This window comes from Triticum aestivum, chromosome 1D (assembly GCF_018294505.1).
Source record: "Triticum aestivum cultivar Chinese Spring chromosome 1D, IWGSC CS RefSeq v2.1, whole genome shotgun sequence".
Taxonomy (NCBI): domain Eukaryota; kingdom Viridiplantae; phylum Streptophyta; class Magnoliopsida; order Poales; family Poaceae; genus Triticum; species Triticum aestivum.
Genome location: NC_057796.1, coordinates 248667028 through 248687161, shown reverse-complemented (window position 1 = coordinate 248687161; position 20134 = coordinate 248667028). Strand labels below are relative to the sequence as shown.

Below are 20134 nucleotides of genomic sequence, written 5' to 3'. Positions count from 1 at the left end.
CCGTGGTAGGAAATCTACTAGTGTTTTCTGGCTAACCGATGCTAAAGCTGGTTCCAGCAAAAAATCATGCGAGTTGTAGCTTTTTTTCCATGGATGCAGCTCCGCCTCATCAATGATTGACTCGTTCCAGCAAAAAACAGAGATGCCCGTTGTAGCATTTTCCCGTGTCGGTCGTAGCAAATGAAAACAACGGTTGCAGGAAAAAATCCTCAACGCCGTCGTCGAGCTTGCAGCTCCACGAGGAAAAAAGGGGATGTAGCAAAATTCCTCGACGGGTGTAGCAAAAACTACAACGGTTGCAGCAAGAAAAGGCGATGTCATCCCGGGACTCAGCTCGGCCATGAATGAAGGTAGAAAAACATGAAACGGGTGTAGCAAAACAAATCGCCTGTTACAGCAAAAATATATACCGGTTGCAACAACAAAAAAATACCGGTTGTAGCAAATGTTTCAACGCCGGGGGGTGGGTTGTAGCAAAATGAGAGGCTGATTGTAGCACAAACGCAACGTGGTTGTAGCAAAAAAAAAATGCCGGTGGCAGCCAAAAAAACATCTTCGTCGCCGTCCCAACCCAGTCGCATCTCTGGCATGAATGGATGTAGCAAAATTTCTCGCCGGTCGTAGCAAAAACTGATGACGATTGCAGCAAAAACTGGTCTCCGCCGTCGCGGATTGTAGCTCCGCCATGAATGCATGTAGCAAAAAATGGTGCCGGTTCCAGCATGCCGCGACGCTGGTTCCAGCATGCGGCTGCCATAATCGCAGCTCGCCGGTGGTGATTCTCCCGCAGATGCATCTTCGCTGGGCTCCCGTTGCAGCTCCTTTTCCCATCCCCCCACGTCGGAGCTTTTCAACGAGTGGTTGTGGAGAAGGAGCTTGAAGACGACCACGCGAGGAAGAAGATAACGAAGGGCAGAGTACGACGCACCAGATAGGATGAGAGAAAAATAGAACAGTCGTGGTGGGCCTAGGGCACGTGGGTGGGCCGAGGAAAGGAAAAACAAACAACGGAAAATGTGGATCGGGAGACATCCTAGCACTAGATCCCTTCGCGATCGAGCGGCGAGCGACCGGCCGAAGCTTCGGCCGGTCCGCCGGTACACAACGTTTCCCTTAGTAATTTCTGACTAGGCTAATATTCTCATCTCTGGGTTCGGCTCCCACGATTGCCCGATCGATCCAATACCTCCCATTAATCCAGAGGAACAGAAAAATTAACTGACCACCACCGCACGCCCTCGCCTCCCTGCCAACGACCCCAATATAGCTTCGCCGTATGTGACAGTTTCCTACCCCCGTGTGCAACATCTTCTGTTGGAGTGAATATATTGTCCTAGTAGTTTATAGCCTTATTAGTGTTCACTAGGGTTGTAATGATAACTTAATCCTGTTTTCTTATTCATGGTACAAATCAAACTGTTGCGCATCCCAATAATGATAGAACTGCAAGCCAGTTTCAAAAAAAAATGATAGAACTGCAAGAAGTTATGGTCTGTCACGACCCGATCGTTGGGTGGATCAAAGTCGCACAAATTAGCTCAGTATTTGGATAGGTTTGGGATAATTTGGGAGAATTGGGGTGAGGAATCGGAGAAAGGAGGTGAGGACCAGAAGAAGACGAGATGGGATTCAGAAGATTCATTCATCGACATACCCCTCGAAGCATAGGATCCTGGTTTTTTTTTGGAATGTTGGCAAGAGAGCTGCCAAATTCATTGATCAAAAAGAGGTATTACAAGTAACACCCCCAAAGGAGGAATGCACCGCAAAGGCAAGTGCTAAAAAAGAAAGAAATGGTCTCTCGGTTTATCAAGGAAAACCAGGTAAAAACCTAAGCAGCACCTAGCAAGACTAGGCTTAAAGCACCACAAAACATACAAACACGCCAGAAAGGCGAACACCCAGGGTCCTGGTTTTTAAAGCATACACACTGCCCTCTGGGCTCCATTCCTATACACCGAATCCACACACGGACACATGCTGATACATGTCATGGACCCAGGACATGACATGGTCCAGCATGGTTCAGCAGAATATAACAGAATTGCCCTTTGATGGACCAGAACCACGCTTTCATGACGGAAACTGCAAGTCCTACAAAATCTCCAGGTAAACTTCCACACACAATGCCGATGAATGATACTCCTAAAGAATCTTGATACCACCACTCTTCTTTTTGCTACATCGAAGCAAACATACACGACTGTGATAATATGTTGACACTGTCAGATGATGATTTCACAGCCGCATGGAAAACCTTAGTCTGTTATTACAGCCACTCAGGGGCCGCATGAATGTCATGTTGGAAAATACAGTTGTTACAAACAACAGAAACGATCTGCATGGCTATCTAGTGTAAGAAAAGGCGACTAATCAGATTGGCCAAGACGAACTGTGCTGTTAACACAAGGGAAAACCTATACTACCTTTGCCAGCATGTAATTATTGAATTTCTCAATGCTTCATTCATTGTACTGATCTACCCAAACTCGACTAGGAACAACTGAAATCTAAGGCCTGATTTGGAGTAATGGATTTTTGTTGGGAGTTCTGGATGAATTGCTCCGCGTCCAAAATTCCAGCTTTCCAAATGAAAACTAAATGGCAGCATATGTTGATCAATTTGCCATCATGATGCCCCGCTTCAGTCAGAATGCTCCAAAATTGCAATGACCGATAAGGTTCATGATGCACAGGAATCGATAGATTTGCACCTATCTGTAACATATTATTCTATTAAAGTTTTCCATGCTATCGCATCACTGATTCTTTAACGTACCATTGGTCTCCAGTACTGCACATACAAAGGGATTCAAAGTTATATCAAACTTCAAAGTCATAGTAGAAAATGAGTAAACTGGATAACACCAAACCAGAGCAATCAGACTCACAAATATTTCAGGCAAATGTTAAGGAAGCGAGCATGTTGCTGGCTCTGAGATATGGTAACAGAACCTTCCATAATTTGGTTTTTCTTTAACTCAATAGGTTCAAATAAGTAAAGGAGAGTCTGCATTACAAAAACAACAGCATTCTTGTGGATGTTAGCAATGCAATTTTCTAGGAATTTCAAAATAACCATATACCTAAGCAAAAAGGAAACCAATATGGCACTTATTAAAGCAATCACCTGCTGCCAGTGAGTAGGGGCGTCCTCTGGGGCAGTTGACAGAACAATTGAGACATCTGCCTTTTTCTTTTTATTGCTTGGGTTGGAATTTTGCATATTGACATCCAAGGGTTGGCTTGCTTGCTTCTTGAATTTCTGGCGAACTGGTCCATTAAACTCGACATCGAACCAAAATGCAAATCCATGCAATGGAGCTGACAAAATAACACAGAAGAGAGCAAGGTTAGAGCATCTACAGCCGGACCCCTCATATTGCTCCTATACGCCCGTCTGGACGGCTCGGGGGTCAGTGACCGGTCACTTTCTTGCGACCCAACCGGACCCCTCAAACCGGCCCTATACGTCCGGGCCACCCGGCACCCCCAAACCCAGCCCATATGTGGGGCGGATATGGGGAGGCCCGGACGCGTCCGCCACATCAGATCCGGCCCACACTGGCCCGACCTTTCCCACAAATACCCAACCCTGAACCAAACCCTAGTTCAAATCCACTCGCCATCCAAGAAATTTAGGTCCCCTCGCCTTCAGCTGCCATCTTGGCGCTGCGAGGTGGGGGGACCTCGGATCTTCAAGACCTCTATGTTTTTCGTCAACGTCCAGTGATCATCGTAGTTGTGTGAGAATAAGTTTCCTCTCGTTCTTTTGGCGGTGCCATGAGGTTGGAGAGTTTTCTGTCCTCGCAGATCCGATTGTTCGGATCTGATGAGTTTATGTTGCTGTGTCAAGCTTTTTTTGTTGGTTTGATTCTTTGTGGAGGTGAAATCTTTCATCAGCACGATGGTGAAGATATAGTAATTCGACGACCTGCACTTCTAGGGGATCATCCCCGGCCCAAATACGTTCATCGATCAAGGCTTCCCATCTTTCTTGATGGGCGATTCAAGGCGCTTTCAAAAATCATTATTGGTAATGTTCGTGCGGGTGAAAGAGTGACAACATCGTTTGTTATGGTGAGAGGGCCGGACGGGGGCCTTTTTGCCCACGGCCGGGCAAGAGGGAAGGGATTTCCTTCTTAATTCTTGCTTAATTAGATTGATACATCTCCTCTCTCTATATAGAGAGGTTTACTTGACTCCCAAGCAAGGCTTACTTGACCCCTAAGCAAGCGACCCTTATCTCTAATTAACCCTAAGACTAACGAGCTATACCGCCGGCCCAGGCCCACTAGGCCCATTACGTACTCTAACACTACACCCCACCTCGACATGCAGCTTGTCCTCGAGCTGCAGCCTAACCAACTTATAACCATGACTCGACGCAACAGAAACCTAACACCTAAAAACAAGCCTTTTACATCTCGGCTTGTTTTATTACTCTCAACCTGAAATGGACTAAGACGCTTTATTTTGGACCCCTGAACATAAAGTGGACACCATCCGCACGTCGGACGTGCACGTGTACAGCCACCTGGATCCCATGGACACCATTTGGACAAAAGGAGTGCATGTGTATGGCCACCTGGAAGTGGTCGCAAGAGCGACCAGCAGAGGCGCCCTCGCGGCGGCCAGCGGCGGAATGCAGTGGTGCTACGTGGTGCGCTCCTGTCGGTGACACCATGCCTTCTCCCCGCCGGACGGCTGTTGGTCTGCACCGCACAGAGAAGTGGAGGGCTATCGATGGAGAATGGCGAGGAGGGGTGCGCCCCCCCAACCGCCGATGTCGCGGACTTTGAGGTCACTGTCCATGGGGAAAACAGCATGCCCAAGATCCCCGACGCAGCGGACGAGATCGAGGTCCTTTGCGCAGCGAAGCGCAACTGGGAGGAGCGGCAGCTGCAGACCACGCATCTCCCGCACACGCCGACGCGCTAGGAGGCCGCGCGCAGCAGCCTGCAGCCTCACCGCCGCCGACATGTGGCAGGTAGTGCCGGAAGCGGTGACGGCGACGGCGGGAACTTGATCTGCTGGATGGGGACGCCCTAGGGAAGCGGTGATGGCGACGGCGGGAACTTGATCTGGTGGATCGGGACTCCCGCCGGCGTGGTCGATGCGGGGCCGAAGCTGACCGGCGGTGGCTGCTGCAGCTGCAGCGGCTGCTGCAGCGGAGCGCCGGGCGTGGCGGAGGCCGCCAGGGGCGGCGGCTGCCACTACAGCCAGGGCGGGGCGGTGGATGGCAGCTGCAGCGGCCCGGCGAGCGCGGCGGAGGCCGCCTAGTGCGGCGGCTGCCACGGCAGCCACAGCGGAACGATGGCGGCGATGGGCGGCGCAGCCGGGTGCGGCCCGTAGGACCCGGCCAAGAACAGGCGGATCTCCTGGACCGCCTGGGTTAGGTCCCGTTGCGCCCCGGACACCTCCGGGGTGAGGACGGCGGGGGCGGGCGCGACAAAGGATCCCGGCACAGGCAGGAGTGGTGCGACGGTCGTGGTGGTCGCCGAAGGCGACGAGGTGACCGGCAGCGGAAGAGACGGGTTGGGCGGCGGTGAAGACATGATCGAACCGAAGCTAGCTGATACCAAATTGTTATGGTGCTGCTAGAAGGAGGGCGCGAGAGGGCCGGCCGGGGGCCTTTTTGCCCACGGCCGGGCAAGAGGGAAGGGATTTCCTTCTTAATTCTTGCTTAATTAGATTGATACATCTCCTCCCTTTATATAGAGAGGTTTACTTGACTCCCAAGCAAGGCTTACTTGACCACTAAGCAAGCGACCCTTATCTCTAATTAACCCTAAGACTAACGAGCTATACCGCCGACCCAGGCCCATTAGGCCCATTACGTACTCTAACATCGTTGCTCCAGTCTAATTGCACACTCTTTACCGAAGTCTTTGGAGTATTTCTTCAACTTCAAGCAGAGATTGATACCGCGATGAAGGTGTTTACAAGAGATTTCATTGTAATTCTTAGTCATAGGAGTTACTTTGTATTTTCTTGGATCTTAGGTCCATATCAGTGTACCCGTAATTGTTATGACTATTAATAAAGTTACAGGTGTTTCTCAAAAAAAAGTTAAAATCCACTCTTCTCGACCGCTCCACTTCGTTTCCACTGCCCGTCTCCTCCACTCCCCTCCCCTCCACCATGCCCGACTATGGCAGCAATTCCAGCAACGAGTCCAATCCCATCAACTGGGACGGGCTCTTGAAGGAGGGCTCCGGCAGCGAGGCCCTGAACGACGAGGAGCTCACAGTCTACATTGCCCTCCGACGGCACGGATGGACCGGGACAGGAGCTTGAGATCCATGTCATCCCAGGTGGCCTGGCGACGCAATGCAGTCGACCACGTCAGCCCGTCGTGCTTCGTGCCACTGCAGATCCGTCTCCGAGCGCGCCCCTCCCCTACCCCTCCGGCCCCAGCTCCTCCTAGCCGGCGTTGGGTGCTCGTGCCCGCGCGGAGTCCGCGTACGAGGATACCCGAATTGAAGGCGCGCACCGCATGATGCGCCGAGGGCGGAGGAGGTCAGTTCCTCCCACATCTACGCGATGTCTGCGTCGGTCGATACGTAGAAGCAGCTCCTGCGCGAGGTCCTCTACCGGTTGCTGAGCACGGTGGAGACGGACGCGGGGCGCCTCCGCCGCAAGAACGTGAAGGCACTCCGACTCAGCATCAAAGAGTCTGAGCGCCTCGCGAAGGAGAAGCAAGAGACCGCGACCAAAGCGGCACGGCTCGCGAAGGAGCAGGCCCGCACTGCCCGATGTTCCGGCATCATCCCTTCTACGTCGTCATCCGGCACGACGAGCAACGACCACCACCACCCTTCGGCCGGCGCCGCCTACACGGAGGAGTACTACCTCCACTCCTGTGACCGCAAGGGGAAGGGACAGGCGAGGAAATGGTGATGTCCGGCTCCCCTCTCCGTTTATCTAGCTATCGTTTATCTATTAATCTAGTTTATCTATGTATCTAGTGATGCCCAGTAATGAACTTGCTCTTTTGGGTCCGATTGTACAAAACTTATGCTCCGTTTATCCTCGATCTATATAGATTATGCTATGTTGCTATGCTGATCTACGTAGTTTCCATCACGTTGCGTGGATTGTATGGATGGGGGGGGGGGCGAATTTGAGGGGGGCGGTTGCGAACGGGGAGGTATGAGGGGTGATCGGTCACTATCTGCGGACGCGAATGCGGACGTATAGGTGGTCAAATTTGACCAGTCCGGCTGTTGATGCTCTTAGCATTACATATTTACATTTCCATGCAGATGAAAAAGACAAGAAAAAATAATTCAAGGAGTACAACTGTACCCAAGATTATGTTGTTTTCTTTCTCATGTCTTCAGTAACTCTATAGAAAAAAATGTATCTTCGGTATGATTTGTATTAATAATTTCAGGTGACACTATCTGAACAGGGCCCAACAATTTCTTGCTCTACCACAAGATAAAAAATATGCACATAAATTTTATGTTAGTCTATCTTTGCATGTATGTATCAGTACTGAAACAAACATCATTTATCATCGTTCCAGAGCATGTAATGGAGGGTACCATGGCCCTTCTCTTTTGTGGTTTTTCAATCTTAGAACTTCTATATCTGTGTGCCCGACGAAAATGCAACTCAATGGGACCCTAAAGAGATGCGGTTACCTATCACCATACATCCTTTAACACCAGCTAGCTACCTGAAGCTGCTAAGAATTGTCACCTTGCCGCAATAGGCTCACACACAGGAAATAGACTCCTGACTGCAGTAAGAATCTAGGTAACACTTTTCCGGTACGCCTTATATAGTGGGTTTTCTGCTTCTGCAGGAAGCTTGTTCTATCAACAGAAACATCCCACAGCTTATCAAAAAGCCTCTCTAACAGCAGCACTGTCTTAGAGGGATCAAGCTTAGGTCCTCTCAAACAGACCTGGCACGATCATAGCTCGAGGACTCCACAGATTAAAAAATACAACCTCTGTAAACAAATATAAGATGTTTTAGAGACTTGTGTCAAGTCTATAAAACGTCTTATATTCGTTTACAGAGGGAGTATATCATAATATCAGTAGAAACCTAGCTGTAAAAAGGAATGAAATACAACTTACCTTGCAACATTGATGTAAACTTGTATGCAGCGGTAATAGTTTCAAGATCTGGAGCTTGTATGGTATAGCAATCCACTTGTGCAACCTATTCAAGGGATCCAGTAGGTTGTATTAAAAATAGTTCAGCTTACATAAAAAGGTAGAGCTACACAGACAGGACCTAATTTATACGCGAAGTCCAAGGGTGATATGTGTGCAAAGCAGATGTCAAGCAGAGAAGAATACACAGTTCAGCAACAAATATCTCACCACCGTTGGCCATGTCAAAACATTCTCGCCACTAATTGTCTCAACAGAAGGCTCCATGAATGTGCATTGTTTTGCAAGCGGCATCATACAGGACACTGAATCAAGCAAAGAATAAATTACAGATTAATCTGAGAATGAGAAACAATAATTAGCTTCCATGTCAAGCTAACTTAGGAAGCTATTGACACATCACGAACAAGCAACTAAGTCTCCTCATATTTAAGGAATCTATACTACTCCCTCCGTCCCATAATATAAGATCGCTCAAAAGCGCTCTTATATTATGGGACGGAGGGAGTAGTTATTAAGAGAACATATACAAAGGACAATGAACTTACTTTTTATACCATATACATCTCGCCAGAAGTAAATACTATCCTGATATCTGTGCGAATTTGTAATAGGCGCAAGATAAAGCTGCAGCACGATTATTTGTTTATGTCAGCCAGGCAATTTTTCAATCAATGTCTCAACCAAATCATTGCCGCATACTCCTCCGTTCCATATTAGTGTTGCTGATTTAGTACAACTTACCGATGCATGAGATGGAAGAATAAGACCCCCTGGCTTAAGCCATTTATCCCTAGCAAAAATTACGCTCCCCAGCATACTCTACAATCAGCATGACTATATTTCAGATTTCACATATCGGGCTGATGTAAAGTGATGTGTTGAATAAGTCCAACTGCACAAACAATATATTTATAGAACCTCGTAGAGAAGCATATAGCCCATCCATTCAGATATAATGACATCAACTTTTTCTTCAATTTCGACATCCTGCATTTGAATATTATAGCGGTCAAGTTCCATAACGCTGAAGGCCACAAATAGAAGTTTAAGGATGCTACCGCAACTACAATCAAGATATTGTAGTTGGCTATAATCTACAAGCAAGATACCTTTCATAAAATAAAGCTTTAGGTGCATGCAAATGGTGATGAAATGGTTATGACAGAAATGGCAAAGGATAGATAGAAAAGGTGTACCTCGATTCGTCCATGCAAAACAATGACTTTGTCAGACAGCTCATTTTCCCTCACAATTTCCATTGCCTAAACACATTTAGATTGAAGAAATGGAATCAGCATTAAATTTGTAGAAGCAAATAATAAAACAATGAAAGTAAAAAATGGATATTAAAGAAATTGCAAAAGCATTTCACAAACGTGCATATTATTAGCAGATGGTATGGTAGCAGATCAAGCAAGGGAACTTGCCTAGCACCACTTTTCAAGCTACTAAGTATTTATCACTATTCTAAGAAAAATGTATTTATGTGATCATAAGGGGCTTCCCTCCATGTTGTATTTAGCTTTCAAGTAACACATAGTATAAGGGTTGGGGTGCAGCACTAGTTTATTAAATTACTTGTAGTTTTGCAATCTCGGAAAAAACCAAGAGGGGAGGACATACCTGTAACGCAATATCACTTGCATCGACTGCATAGACCTGAACACAATAAACTCAGGAGATTAATGAAAAATTAAAAGTTAATGGAAAACAGGAAATCCGCCATCCACATCATAAAATGAATTAGCAATAGAAATAACTAAGAACAATTTGCAACCCTCATGCAAAATGAACCCATATTATTACACAGCAATATAGCATACATGTGTTTTATTGCAAAAGAAAGGGCTAAATTGCTGCAATCGAATTAAAGATGATTCAAAGCACAGAAAAGTGTAAACATGGAGGCTACTAGTATTTGGTAAACAACGGGTACAACAGATCTTATGGTACAGAACAAATGATCAACGCGTGCATTGATGCAGCTTTTTAAATGACTATGTGGTGCTAATCTTTTTTTTTTTGGGTGAAGAGTTTGCTCCTGTGTTCTCTATTGAGAATATCATTCTTTTTGTCAGACATCTTGTTCACAAATGGACAGCTAAGATCCACAGAAAAACAAATTACACCATGATTAAACAACTGATCAATATCCGCTTAGTGTGAATTCACTAAGCGACCAACTTATACAGAAAGAAAGAAAAAAATGAGGAAAAGGCTTCAAGAGCAACAAAGATTAGAAACATACTTAACATCTATATAGAAAGGGCCATTTAGAAAGCAGAAGTTCAAATTTTATAATATCATTGGCAACACATAAGTGTCCAGCTAATAATTAATTACTTAAGTTACCCGAGTGGCACCAGCAAAAGCACAAAATATAGAAAGAACACCAGTGCCGCAGCCAACATCCAATACGACCTGAAAATTGAAACTTCAACCATTCATGAGTTAATTGAGTGAACAGAAAGCTGTATCCTGTTTGGTATATATCCAAGAATATCATGTAGTCCAGTAAGCATACAAACTGTAAGTAACTCTGACCTTGCCTGAAATTAGATCTTTGTGATGCATGATAGCATTTCTGTAAGTATTAGTCCTCACATGATCCTGCAATTAGCAATCTCAAGATTAATACTAATTCAAGAATGATGATGTTGCATTAGCTTGAGACCTAAGCAATCCAGAGATGCTATTGAAATCACCAACACAACATAAAGCTCAAAAAAAAACCTGGTGTAATTAGTGTATTCTGAGAAATCATTTTCAATAGGTGTAAGATCTGTGGCACTCTGTGTAAGCATAGCAGCAGCTACACATCACTCTTTACCAATGCACGCCAGGTCATAAGGTTAGTAGCTTACATTAACAAATTACCAGATAACAGCATCTGAATTTCCAGGTGCGCGACAAACAACAAACAATGCTAGCATCTGATCATAGCATTTGGGCAACAACAGTGTTATGCTAGCTCCTCCATTCAGAATAATGACGCATCATTTTTCTTGTTAATTTCCTGACGAACCAAAAAAAAACTGCGGTATGTCCATTATTTCTTTGTGTGGCTTATGTTGAGTTATATAAGTGATTCAAACAGTGGCCATAATCTTTTACCTGCCAAAGCCAAACAAAACTTCAGATCCACACGGAGCATGATCGTAAACATTTAAGCTACCCATCTTCTCGTGGAGCATGATCGTAAACATTTTAACCACCCATCTCCTCGTGCAAGAACATCATTCCTGCGATGTCTACTTAGTCAATATAAACAGCCCTAACTATGCGAACTTATACACCAACTGAACCAATGCTAACACTAGGTCACATCCTCGCAGGTGGTGGAACTGTAAGGAACCTCAGACATTCTTATTTGTTCGATGGCGACGATCCCCTGGACTCGGTCCACAGACCGCTGCCAGTAGTAAACAAAACCCTAACTCCACAGATGCAATAGCAAGTACAGGCAGGCGGCCAATCCTCCATCAAATACGAAGCATATATCATAGAGAGAGAATTGAGAAAGTATGTGCTCGTGCACGCGTTACCTTGAGCATCTCCTCGTGGACGCCGATGTGGGAGTAGGCCTTGAAGTAGGCCATGTCGTAGTCGGTGCAGGGGGGCGGAGCGGGGTGCGGCAGAGCCGAGGCCGCCTGGCCCGAAGGAGATCCCATGCCTCCGACGCGCCGCGGCCTGCGGGGCCGCGGCAGATGGCCGTTGCCGTCCTCGCCGCCGGCGAGCATCGGGGGAAAGGTGTCCTGCGTCCGTGGCCTGTGCCCCTGTCGCGAGTGGGAGTGAGAGGGCGAACTACTGCTCCGGAATTCAGATTCCTCACGTGGGCTCTCTCGTGCTCAGATGATCTAACGGGCCCGTTACCATGTCTGGACTCTCGTGTGGGCTGAGCTGTCTACGAGGTCCCGCCTATTGCGAGACCGAAACTCAGGCCCAGCGCGACGCGCCTCTGCTACACACTGCTCAGACAAAGGGACACAATACCTCCATACTTGTTCTTGCTAGCAAAAGCCGGTTGGGCAGCTTACTGATGATTTGACTGCGATGCAAAAACTTGCTATGGAGTTCTACAAAACTCTTTGTGTGCAAGGTTTGGATGATGTGCTACAACATGTCCCAGTTAAGGTAACAGCAATGAATGACACCCTAATGGCAACGTATAAGGAGGAAGAGGTGAAAAAAGCACTGTTCCAAATGTTTCCAACAAGAGCTCCTGGGCCCGATGGTTTTCCAGCACACTTCTTCCAGCGTCACTGGGACATATGTGGAGCTGCAGTTACTAAGGCAGTGTTGGGCATCGTACGCGGGGAGGATAATCCAGAGTGCATAAATGATACGATGCTGGTTCTTATCCAAAGGTATCAAACCCCACTCTCCTGTCACAATTTCATCCGATAAGCCTTTGTAATGTTTTCTACAAGATTGCCTCCAAAGTACTGGCTAATCGCTTGAAGGAGATTCTGCCTGATGTTGTTTCTGAAGAGCAATCGGCGTTTGTTCCTGGAAGGCTTATTAGAGACAATATCATCTCAGCATATGAGTGTTTACATTTTATGAAAAGGAACCGGTCAAAAAATAGTGCCCATTGTGCCCTCAAGTTGGATATGATGAAAGCTTATGATAGGGTGGAGTGGAGTTACCTGGAAGCAATCATGAAAAAACTGGGTTTTGCTGCACCTTGGGTGGCCACTGTGATGAAAATGGTGAGCACAGTTTCTTTTTCAATTTTGTTCAATGGTAGTAAATTGGAGGAGTTTAAACCGACACGGGGTATTCGTCAGGGAGATCCTATCTCTCCATATCTCTTCTTGTTGGCAGCGAGGGCCTTTCGTGCCTTTTAAATTCTCAGAATCAATCATCCCAGCTCGGCGGCATTAAGGTGGCACCATCGGCACAGCCGGTGAACCACCTTTTATTCGCGGATGATAGCCTGCTGTTTTTCAGGACGAGTGTTAATGGAGCAGAGGAGGTGTCAAACCTTTTGAATACATATTGTATGGCCTCGGGACAGAGAATCAACAAAGATAAGTCGTCAATTTTCTTTAGCAAGGGGTGCCCACAAATAGTAAGAGATGCTGTCAAGGGCTGTTTACAAGTACCAAATGAATCTTTGAGGGATAGATACCTGGGGATGCCAACGGATGTTGGGCACTCAAAGAAGGGCACCTTCAAACATTTGAGTGACCGTGTGTGGGATAAGGTGAAAGGATGGATGGGAAAATGTTTATCAGCTTGTGGAAAGGAGGTGCTTATAAAGTCAGTAGTCCAGTCGATTCCGGTCTACTCGATGTCTTGTTTCAAGCTCTCTCAAGGTTTATGTGAGCACATAAGTTCTCTCATCAGAAAATTTTGGTGGGGGTGCAAACAAGGGAGGAGGAAGCCAGCTTGGGTCTCATGGGAAATAATGACTAGACCGAAATACCTAGGTGGCCTGGGTTTCAGGGACCTAGAACTTTTCAACCTTGCATTGCTTGCAAGACAGTCATGGAGGATCTTACAGGAACCGTTCTCGCTGAGTGCACGCATCTGAAAGCATCATATTTCCCTAATGTTCCTTTCCTCAATGCGGAGCTTGGATCTCGACCTTCTCAGATTTGGAGAGCAATATTAGAAGGGAGAGATATTCTAAGACAAGGAATAATCAGACGCATTGGCAATGGACAAACAACTGACATATGGGACGATAATTGGATTCCCAAGGAGGCGTCACTTCGCCCTATTACCTCCTTGGTGTCGAACCCTCCCAGGATGGTTTCGGAGCTCCTTTTACCAGCAACAGCTTCATGGAATGAAGAACTTATACGTGCCACTTTCTTACCGATCAACGGAGAAGCAATTTTGAGGATTCCGGTGTGCACTAGGAACATTTCTGATTTCTGGGCGTGGCACCTTGATGGTAGGGGACTGTTTACGGTCAGTTCAGCATATAAGTTCATGGTCACTACAAAAGTCCAACGAGAGAATTGGTTGGAAGGAAGAGCAGGTCAGTCGGACACGGAGAAGGAAGCGAATTCGTGGTCTTCGCTTTGGAGCATGGTAGTTCCTTCGAAGGTCAAGATCTTTGTCTGGAGGTTAGCTCGACACTCCTTGCCAACGACGGATGTGCAGAAGCATCGCAACATGGCTGAGCAGGATGCATGCCCACTCTGCGGGTGTGTGGATTCGTGGCGCCATGCATCAATATCCTGTACAAATGCCAGATGCACTTGGGCGCTCACTGATGACAATCCAGTATCTAAAATGACAGCGAACACTGAATCCAGTGCTAAGAGTTGGCTTTTTGAAATGAATGATGTGTTGGACCAGAAGGAGTTTGCACGGATGGTTATCACATTATGGTCTATATGGTATGCGAGGCGAAAGGCAATACATGAAGCAATCTTTCAAAGTCCATATCAGGTTTTCTCTTTTGTCAACTCCTACATAAATCAACTTCCGAAAGCTGGGGCTATTAAACCAGCGAGTGTACCTTCCAGTAATTTGCAGCAACGTTGGATACCTCCACCGATCCACACCCAGAAAATCAATGTAGATGGTGCTGTGGCCCGCCATCGACGTGGAGGAGCAATAGATGCGATTTGTCGAGACCACTCTGGAGCTTACTTGGGGTCGTCGGCGGTGGTGTTTCGAGGAGTAAATGATGTGGTGATCCTGGAATCTTATGCATGTAGGGAGGGGCTTGCACTTGCAGAGGACCTGTATATTCATCAACTACTGATAGCATCAGACTGCCAGAATGTAGTCAAGGACATAAATCAGGGCACGGGAGGACCACATTCGGCAATTGTTCATGAAATAGTAGCTTGTAGAACTAGCTTCAGTTTCTGTAATTTCGTTCATGAGCATAGGAGTCATAATTTTGAGGCTCACAATCTCGCCAAGTTTGCTTGTAATCTTGGCTTAGGTAGACATGTCTGGTTGGGGGTTCCTCATGACCCAAACCGTGTATCTATGAACATTACTATACAATAAAGTAGCGAGATTTCTCAAAAAAAAATGTTCTTACTAGCAGCAGAGGACCTTTCGTGCCTTTTAAAATTAAAAAATGAGCCATCCAACTTGAATGGCCTACAGGTAGCTCCTTCGGCGCCACCAGTTAGCCATCTCTATTCGCTGATGACAGCCTGCTGTTTTTCAAGGCAAATGGTGTGGGTGCTAATGAGGTGTACCATGTTTTGGAGACTTACTGTCGGGCAACTGGGCAGCATATTAACCATGCAAAATCATCAATTTATTTTAGCAAGGGGGTGCCAAATTCAGTCAAACAAGAGATTAAAAATACACTCCACGTCCCTAATGAAACTCTCAATGAGAAGTACTTGGGGATGCCGTCACATACTGGAAGTTCAAAGAATGGTGCTTTTAAGTATCTTAAGGATCGACTCTGGAGCAAGGTTCAGGGATGGATTGAGCGCACTATTTTCACGACGGGAAAGGAAGTGCTCGTCAAGTCCGTTGCTCAGGTTGTACCAGTTTTCTCCATGTCATGTTTCAAGCTTCCTAGAGGATTGTGTGAACACCTAAATATGCTTATCAGAAAGTTCTGATGGGGGAGCAAGGAAGGGAAGCGAAAACCTCATTGGGTCTCATGGAAAATAATGACTCGGCCCAAGTGCATGGGGGGGTTAGGCTTCAAAGACTTTGAGTTGTTCAACCTTGCGATGCTGGCTAGGCAAGCATGGCGCTTGCTGCATAATCCGGAGACTTTGAGCGCTCCAGTCCTGAAGAGTATTTACCATCCAAATTCAGACATCCTTGAGGCCAAACTCGAAGGTCATCCGAGCCAGGTATGGCGAGCTATTGTTGATGGTAGATATACCCTAAAGCAAGGTTTAATCAAACGCATTGGCAATGGGGCAACGACCAATATTTGGACACGGAATTGGTTACCTAGAGACGGAATGCTAAGGCCATACCAAAGTATTGCACCAAACCCACCTACCAGAGTGTCCGAGCTTATTGTCAGTGCAACTGCTTCTTGGAACACGCAGCTCATTCATGCTTCCTTCATGCCAATCAATGCACAGGTCATTCTCGGAATTCCGTTGTGCACCCGGAATATACCCGACTTTTGGGCATGGCATTTTGAAAAACACGGTTCTTTTTCTGTAAAATCAGCATATAGGATGCTTGTTGATACCAAGCAACAAAGGGAGGCGTGGCTAGAAGGGACCGCAGGTCCCTCCAGCTTCATGGCAGATGAAGGAGCCTGGAAATTATTATGGAAGACGGAAGTTCCAGGAAAAATCTGAATGTTTTTGTGGAGGATTTCTAAGCACTCATTACCAATAAATGACGTAAGATCACATTGTCACATGGCCGACTCGGACCAATGCGGGCTGTGTGGATCCCAGGATTTATGGCGTCATTCATTGCTGGAGTGCACAACGTCGAGAAGTGTGTGGGCTCTGATGGACGAGGAGATCACACAAAAAATCATAGAGAATATTGAACCAAATGCAAAACAGTGGTTGTTTACACTTATGCAAAAGCTATCACATGATCAGTTTGTTGTGACGCTTTGGTCTATATGGCATGCACGACGCAAGGCCATTTATGAGTATATTTTTCAGAGCCCCCAAGCTACTCATAGCTTTATTGGCAGGTTCATAGCAGATCTTGACATCATCAGAAACAAGAATAGAGGCTTGGCTCCAAATACTATCTTGCCACGGCCGGGTCAGCAAAGGCCAAAAAAGCCACCCGTGGAATTTTGCAAGATACATGTTGATGCAGGAGTGGTAACAAGGAGAGGGGGATCCGTAGTGGCTGTTTGCAGAGACGAGGAGGGAAACTGTATGGGCAGCTCGACATTAGTCGTTGAAGGAGTGGTAGACCCAACCACTCTAGAAGTTGTAGCTTGCCGGGAAGCTCTCTCTCTCTCTAGCGGATGATTTGGGCATCCAAATTTTGTTGTGGTGTCGGACTGTCAGCAAGTTGTATCAGACATCAAGAGAAGCGCACAGGGGACATATGGAGCAATTATCACTGAAAAAAATCTTAGGGCATCTACGTTCATTGAATTTTTTCTTTTGAGAGTCGTGTTGTTAATTATGAAGCACATAGATTAGCCAAGTTTTCACTTTCTAGATGTCCGGGTCGCCACGTTTAGTTTGGTGTATCCCATGACCAAAGATGTATCCCACACCATGAGGACTTTGATGAATAAACTTGGTTTTACCCAAAAAAACACACTACTCGCCAACAGTTAGATTACGTATCTCTCAAAAAAAAATACATTACACTAAAGTATTGATCTAGAAAGCTTACATTTCTTTACATAGGGATATGTTTTTGTATTTTTTCATTAAAAACCTACTTTTTTATTTTTAATATTTTAAAAACTAACATATATTCCAAAAGTTCATTAATTAAATCTTAGAAATTTTAGTGCATAATAAAAAATTCCACGTAATGTAGATTTTGTTTGTGTAAATTTTAAATTATGCTCAATATTATTCAAAAAAATACGCATTAAAAAAATGTTTGCGAATTAACAAATGTGTTTATGACATTGTAAAAAAGTGTTTATGCAGCATAATTATTTTTTTAAATAGTTTTATAAAAATGTTTCTACCATTCAAAAGATCGATATGTTCCAAATTTTGTTCATCTTGAAGTAAGGTTTTTTTAAGGTAATGTTCATCTTGAAGTAAGTGAGACATGGGGAGCGTCAACTCAAGGATTCGCCTGACCCCTCCCAATGCTCCACCTTGTACGGTGCTAAGACTTCCATGTAGGCAAAAAGTCTGATGTGGCAAGGTAATTAAGAGGAGAGAGATGAGTGTGGTGACCTCAGGAAGAAACAATGCTAAACGCGAGAACCTAGGCAAAAGACTTAAATGGAAGAATCCCACCAATACATGAAGAACTTTAGTTGCAAAATTATTAAATGAAGGATGCTTAGCACCAACAAGCTAAGCACCTATGCATTGGGGGCTTTAGTTGCTAAAGTTTTTAATGTGCTTAGCACCTCATGTAAGCACCAATGCATTGGAAATAGCCTTAGTGAGCCAGCCCAATGGAGCGAATTTTGGTAGCCTCTATGGACCGACCGATTTCAGAAGCTTCCACGCGGTTTTTTCCTTTTTGTGTTTTCTGTGTATTTTCTCCATCTATTTTTTTCTTCTTTTTCTGTTCTTTTTTGTTTTTTGTTCCTTTTCATTTTTTTAAATAAATGTCAATTTTGTTAAGTAAACATTGAAGATTTTATGTATCTAGGTTGAACATTTTTCAGGTACAAGTTAAACCTTTTGCAAATATAGGTTGAACATTTGTCCTAATAAATGTTGTACATTTGCCAAATGCACGTCGAACATTTTCTGAATACACGGGAAAAAATTAAACACACATTTGAACATTCTTATATATGTTACAATATTTTTTATATGGCACGAATAATTTTTTATATGTTATGAACTTTCGTGAACAAATATGAAACATCTCTTTAATCACGTGAAATTTTTATAAATGTCATGAAGAATTTTTTTTGAATGGTAAAACATCTTCTACAAATTACGCGAACAATTCTTCACACTTTTTTGAACTTTTAAAAAACCCACAAACATATTGTTTTAAACATACAAACATTTTTAGTGGTATGAATTTTTTTCTAATTGCCAAAACAAATTTTGACCTTTGATGAACTTCTTTTTAACATGCAATTAACTTTTCTAAAAGTTTAAGCAAATTAATTTTTGAAATATATATATTTACAATATTTTGAAGTATAAAGCGAAGAAAAAAGAAAAGGAAAAAATTGTAACCAACGAACAAAGGAAACTCACTACTAGGCCGACTCACTACATGTTGTGGTTTGACCCGAGGCGAGCTACTGTCTTGCTACCAGCGAGGCATAGCCACACCCTACAAAATCAAGTATCTGTTGCGTGGGCAGGTGTTTAGGCTTGTTTTTGGGGCATTTTTGGGGCAAGATCACCTACAAAATTAAGCAGGGGTGGTAGACAAGCTCCCTGTTGTTTTATTTGGAAATCAAGTTATAAGACCTACTTGAGCTAGGGTTATATATTAAAAAATCCCCATTCTATGCTTGTTGCGTAGGATATAAGGGTTCCTTTGATTCAAAGAATTTTCATAGGAATTTTGGAGGATTAGAATCCTTAGAACTTTTTCTATCTTGGTTGTTGATTTATAGGATTGAATCCTATATGAATTGCTCATATGGATTTCTTTGTAGTACTTCCCATACGATTTCTATCATGAACTCAAATCTCTTTGAAATATTCCTCTGTTTTTCTATGATGCAATCAAACAACCCAAAATTCATAGGATTGACATGACCATTTTAATCATCTGAATCAAAGAGGCCTTAAGTCTTAGCCCCTATATGTCGTGCATTGCGGAAATTTGTCGAGCAAACACATAGGTTTATGTGTTTCTGGGCTGGCCCAGTTTGGTAGACGTAGCAGAGATATGTTTGGTCGTTCGGTATACATGAGGTTTGATGGATGTAGCCAGTGGCGGAGCTACGCCAGATTTCCAGGGGGTGAAACACAAAATGTGAACAACTGAGGGGGCAAACAACAATTTTTCCTTCCAACTAAGCCCTCTATTAATTTTTTCTTCAATGAATTGTGCATAGCTGGGGGGCCACAGCCCCCCCAACAATACACTAAGCACCGCAAGTGGATGTAGCATGGTTGCATTTTTACAACTGATTTAAGTATAAATACGAAATAACATGAATTCTTATTTATTTTAAAATAGCGAATTTTTTAAAAATGTGAACATTTTAAGATATTTTAATGTAAACATTTTTTGAACATCATGAATATTTTTTTCAATTCCAACCATTCTTTATATTTTTTAAAATAAACTCTGGAAATGAAAATGTGATCATATTTAAGGAGGTTTTTTAAATTTTGAAAATTAAAAACTAAACATTTTTAGACATGAATAGGTTTTGAAACTTTCAAACATTTTTGAAATTTTAAATTCTAAACTTATTTTGGAAAAAGAACAATAAA

At 44.5% G+C, this 20134-nt stretch overlaps 1 protein-coding gene across 2 annotated transcripts; it reads right to left on the bottom strand.

The window, feature by feature from the left end:
• Window positions 1-2249: 2249 nt before the first annotated feature.
• Window positions 2250-11980, bottom strand: LOC123181260 (probable protein arginine N-methyltransferase 6.2). Of its 2 annotated transcripts, XM_044593524.1 has the most exons (13): window positions 11684-11979; window positions 10683-10748; window positions 10491-10559; window positions 9762-9797; window positions 9335-9400; window positions 9057-9125; window positions 8880-8957; window positions 8684-8762; window positions 8346-8440; window positions 8097-8181; window positions 3131-3324; window positions 2892-3010; window positions 2250-2794 (listed from the first exon to the last, which is right to left on the bottom strand). In XM_044593524.1, exons 1-13 carry the CDS (start codon window positions 11876-11878, stop codon window positions 2752-2754), a joined length of 1194 nt encoding a protein of 397 aa, XP_044449459.1. In that variant the 5' UTR covers window positions 11879-11979; the 3' UTR covers window positions 2250-2751. The 2 variants fall into 2 exon arrangements, with proteins under 2 accessions (XP_044449459.1, XP_044449460.1); XM_044593525.1 differs by lacking the exon at window positions 2892-3010 and having other exon boundaries at window positions 11684-11980.
• Between the last annotated feature and the right edge of the window lie 8154 nt (window positions 11981-20134).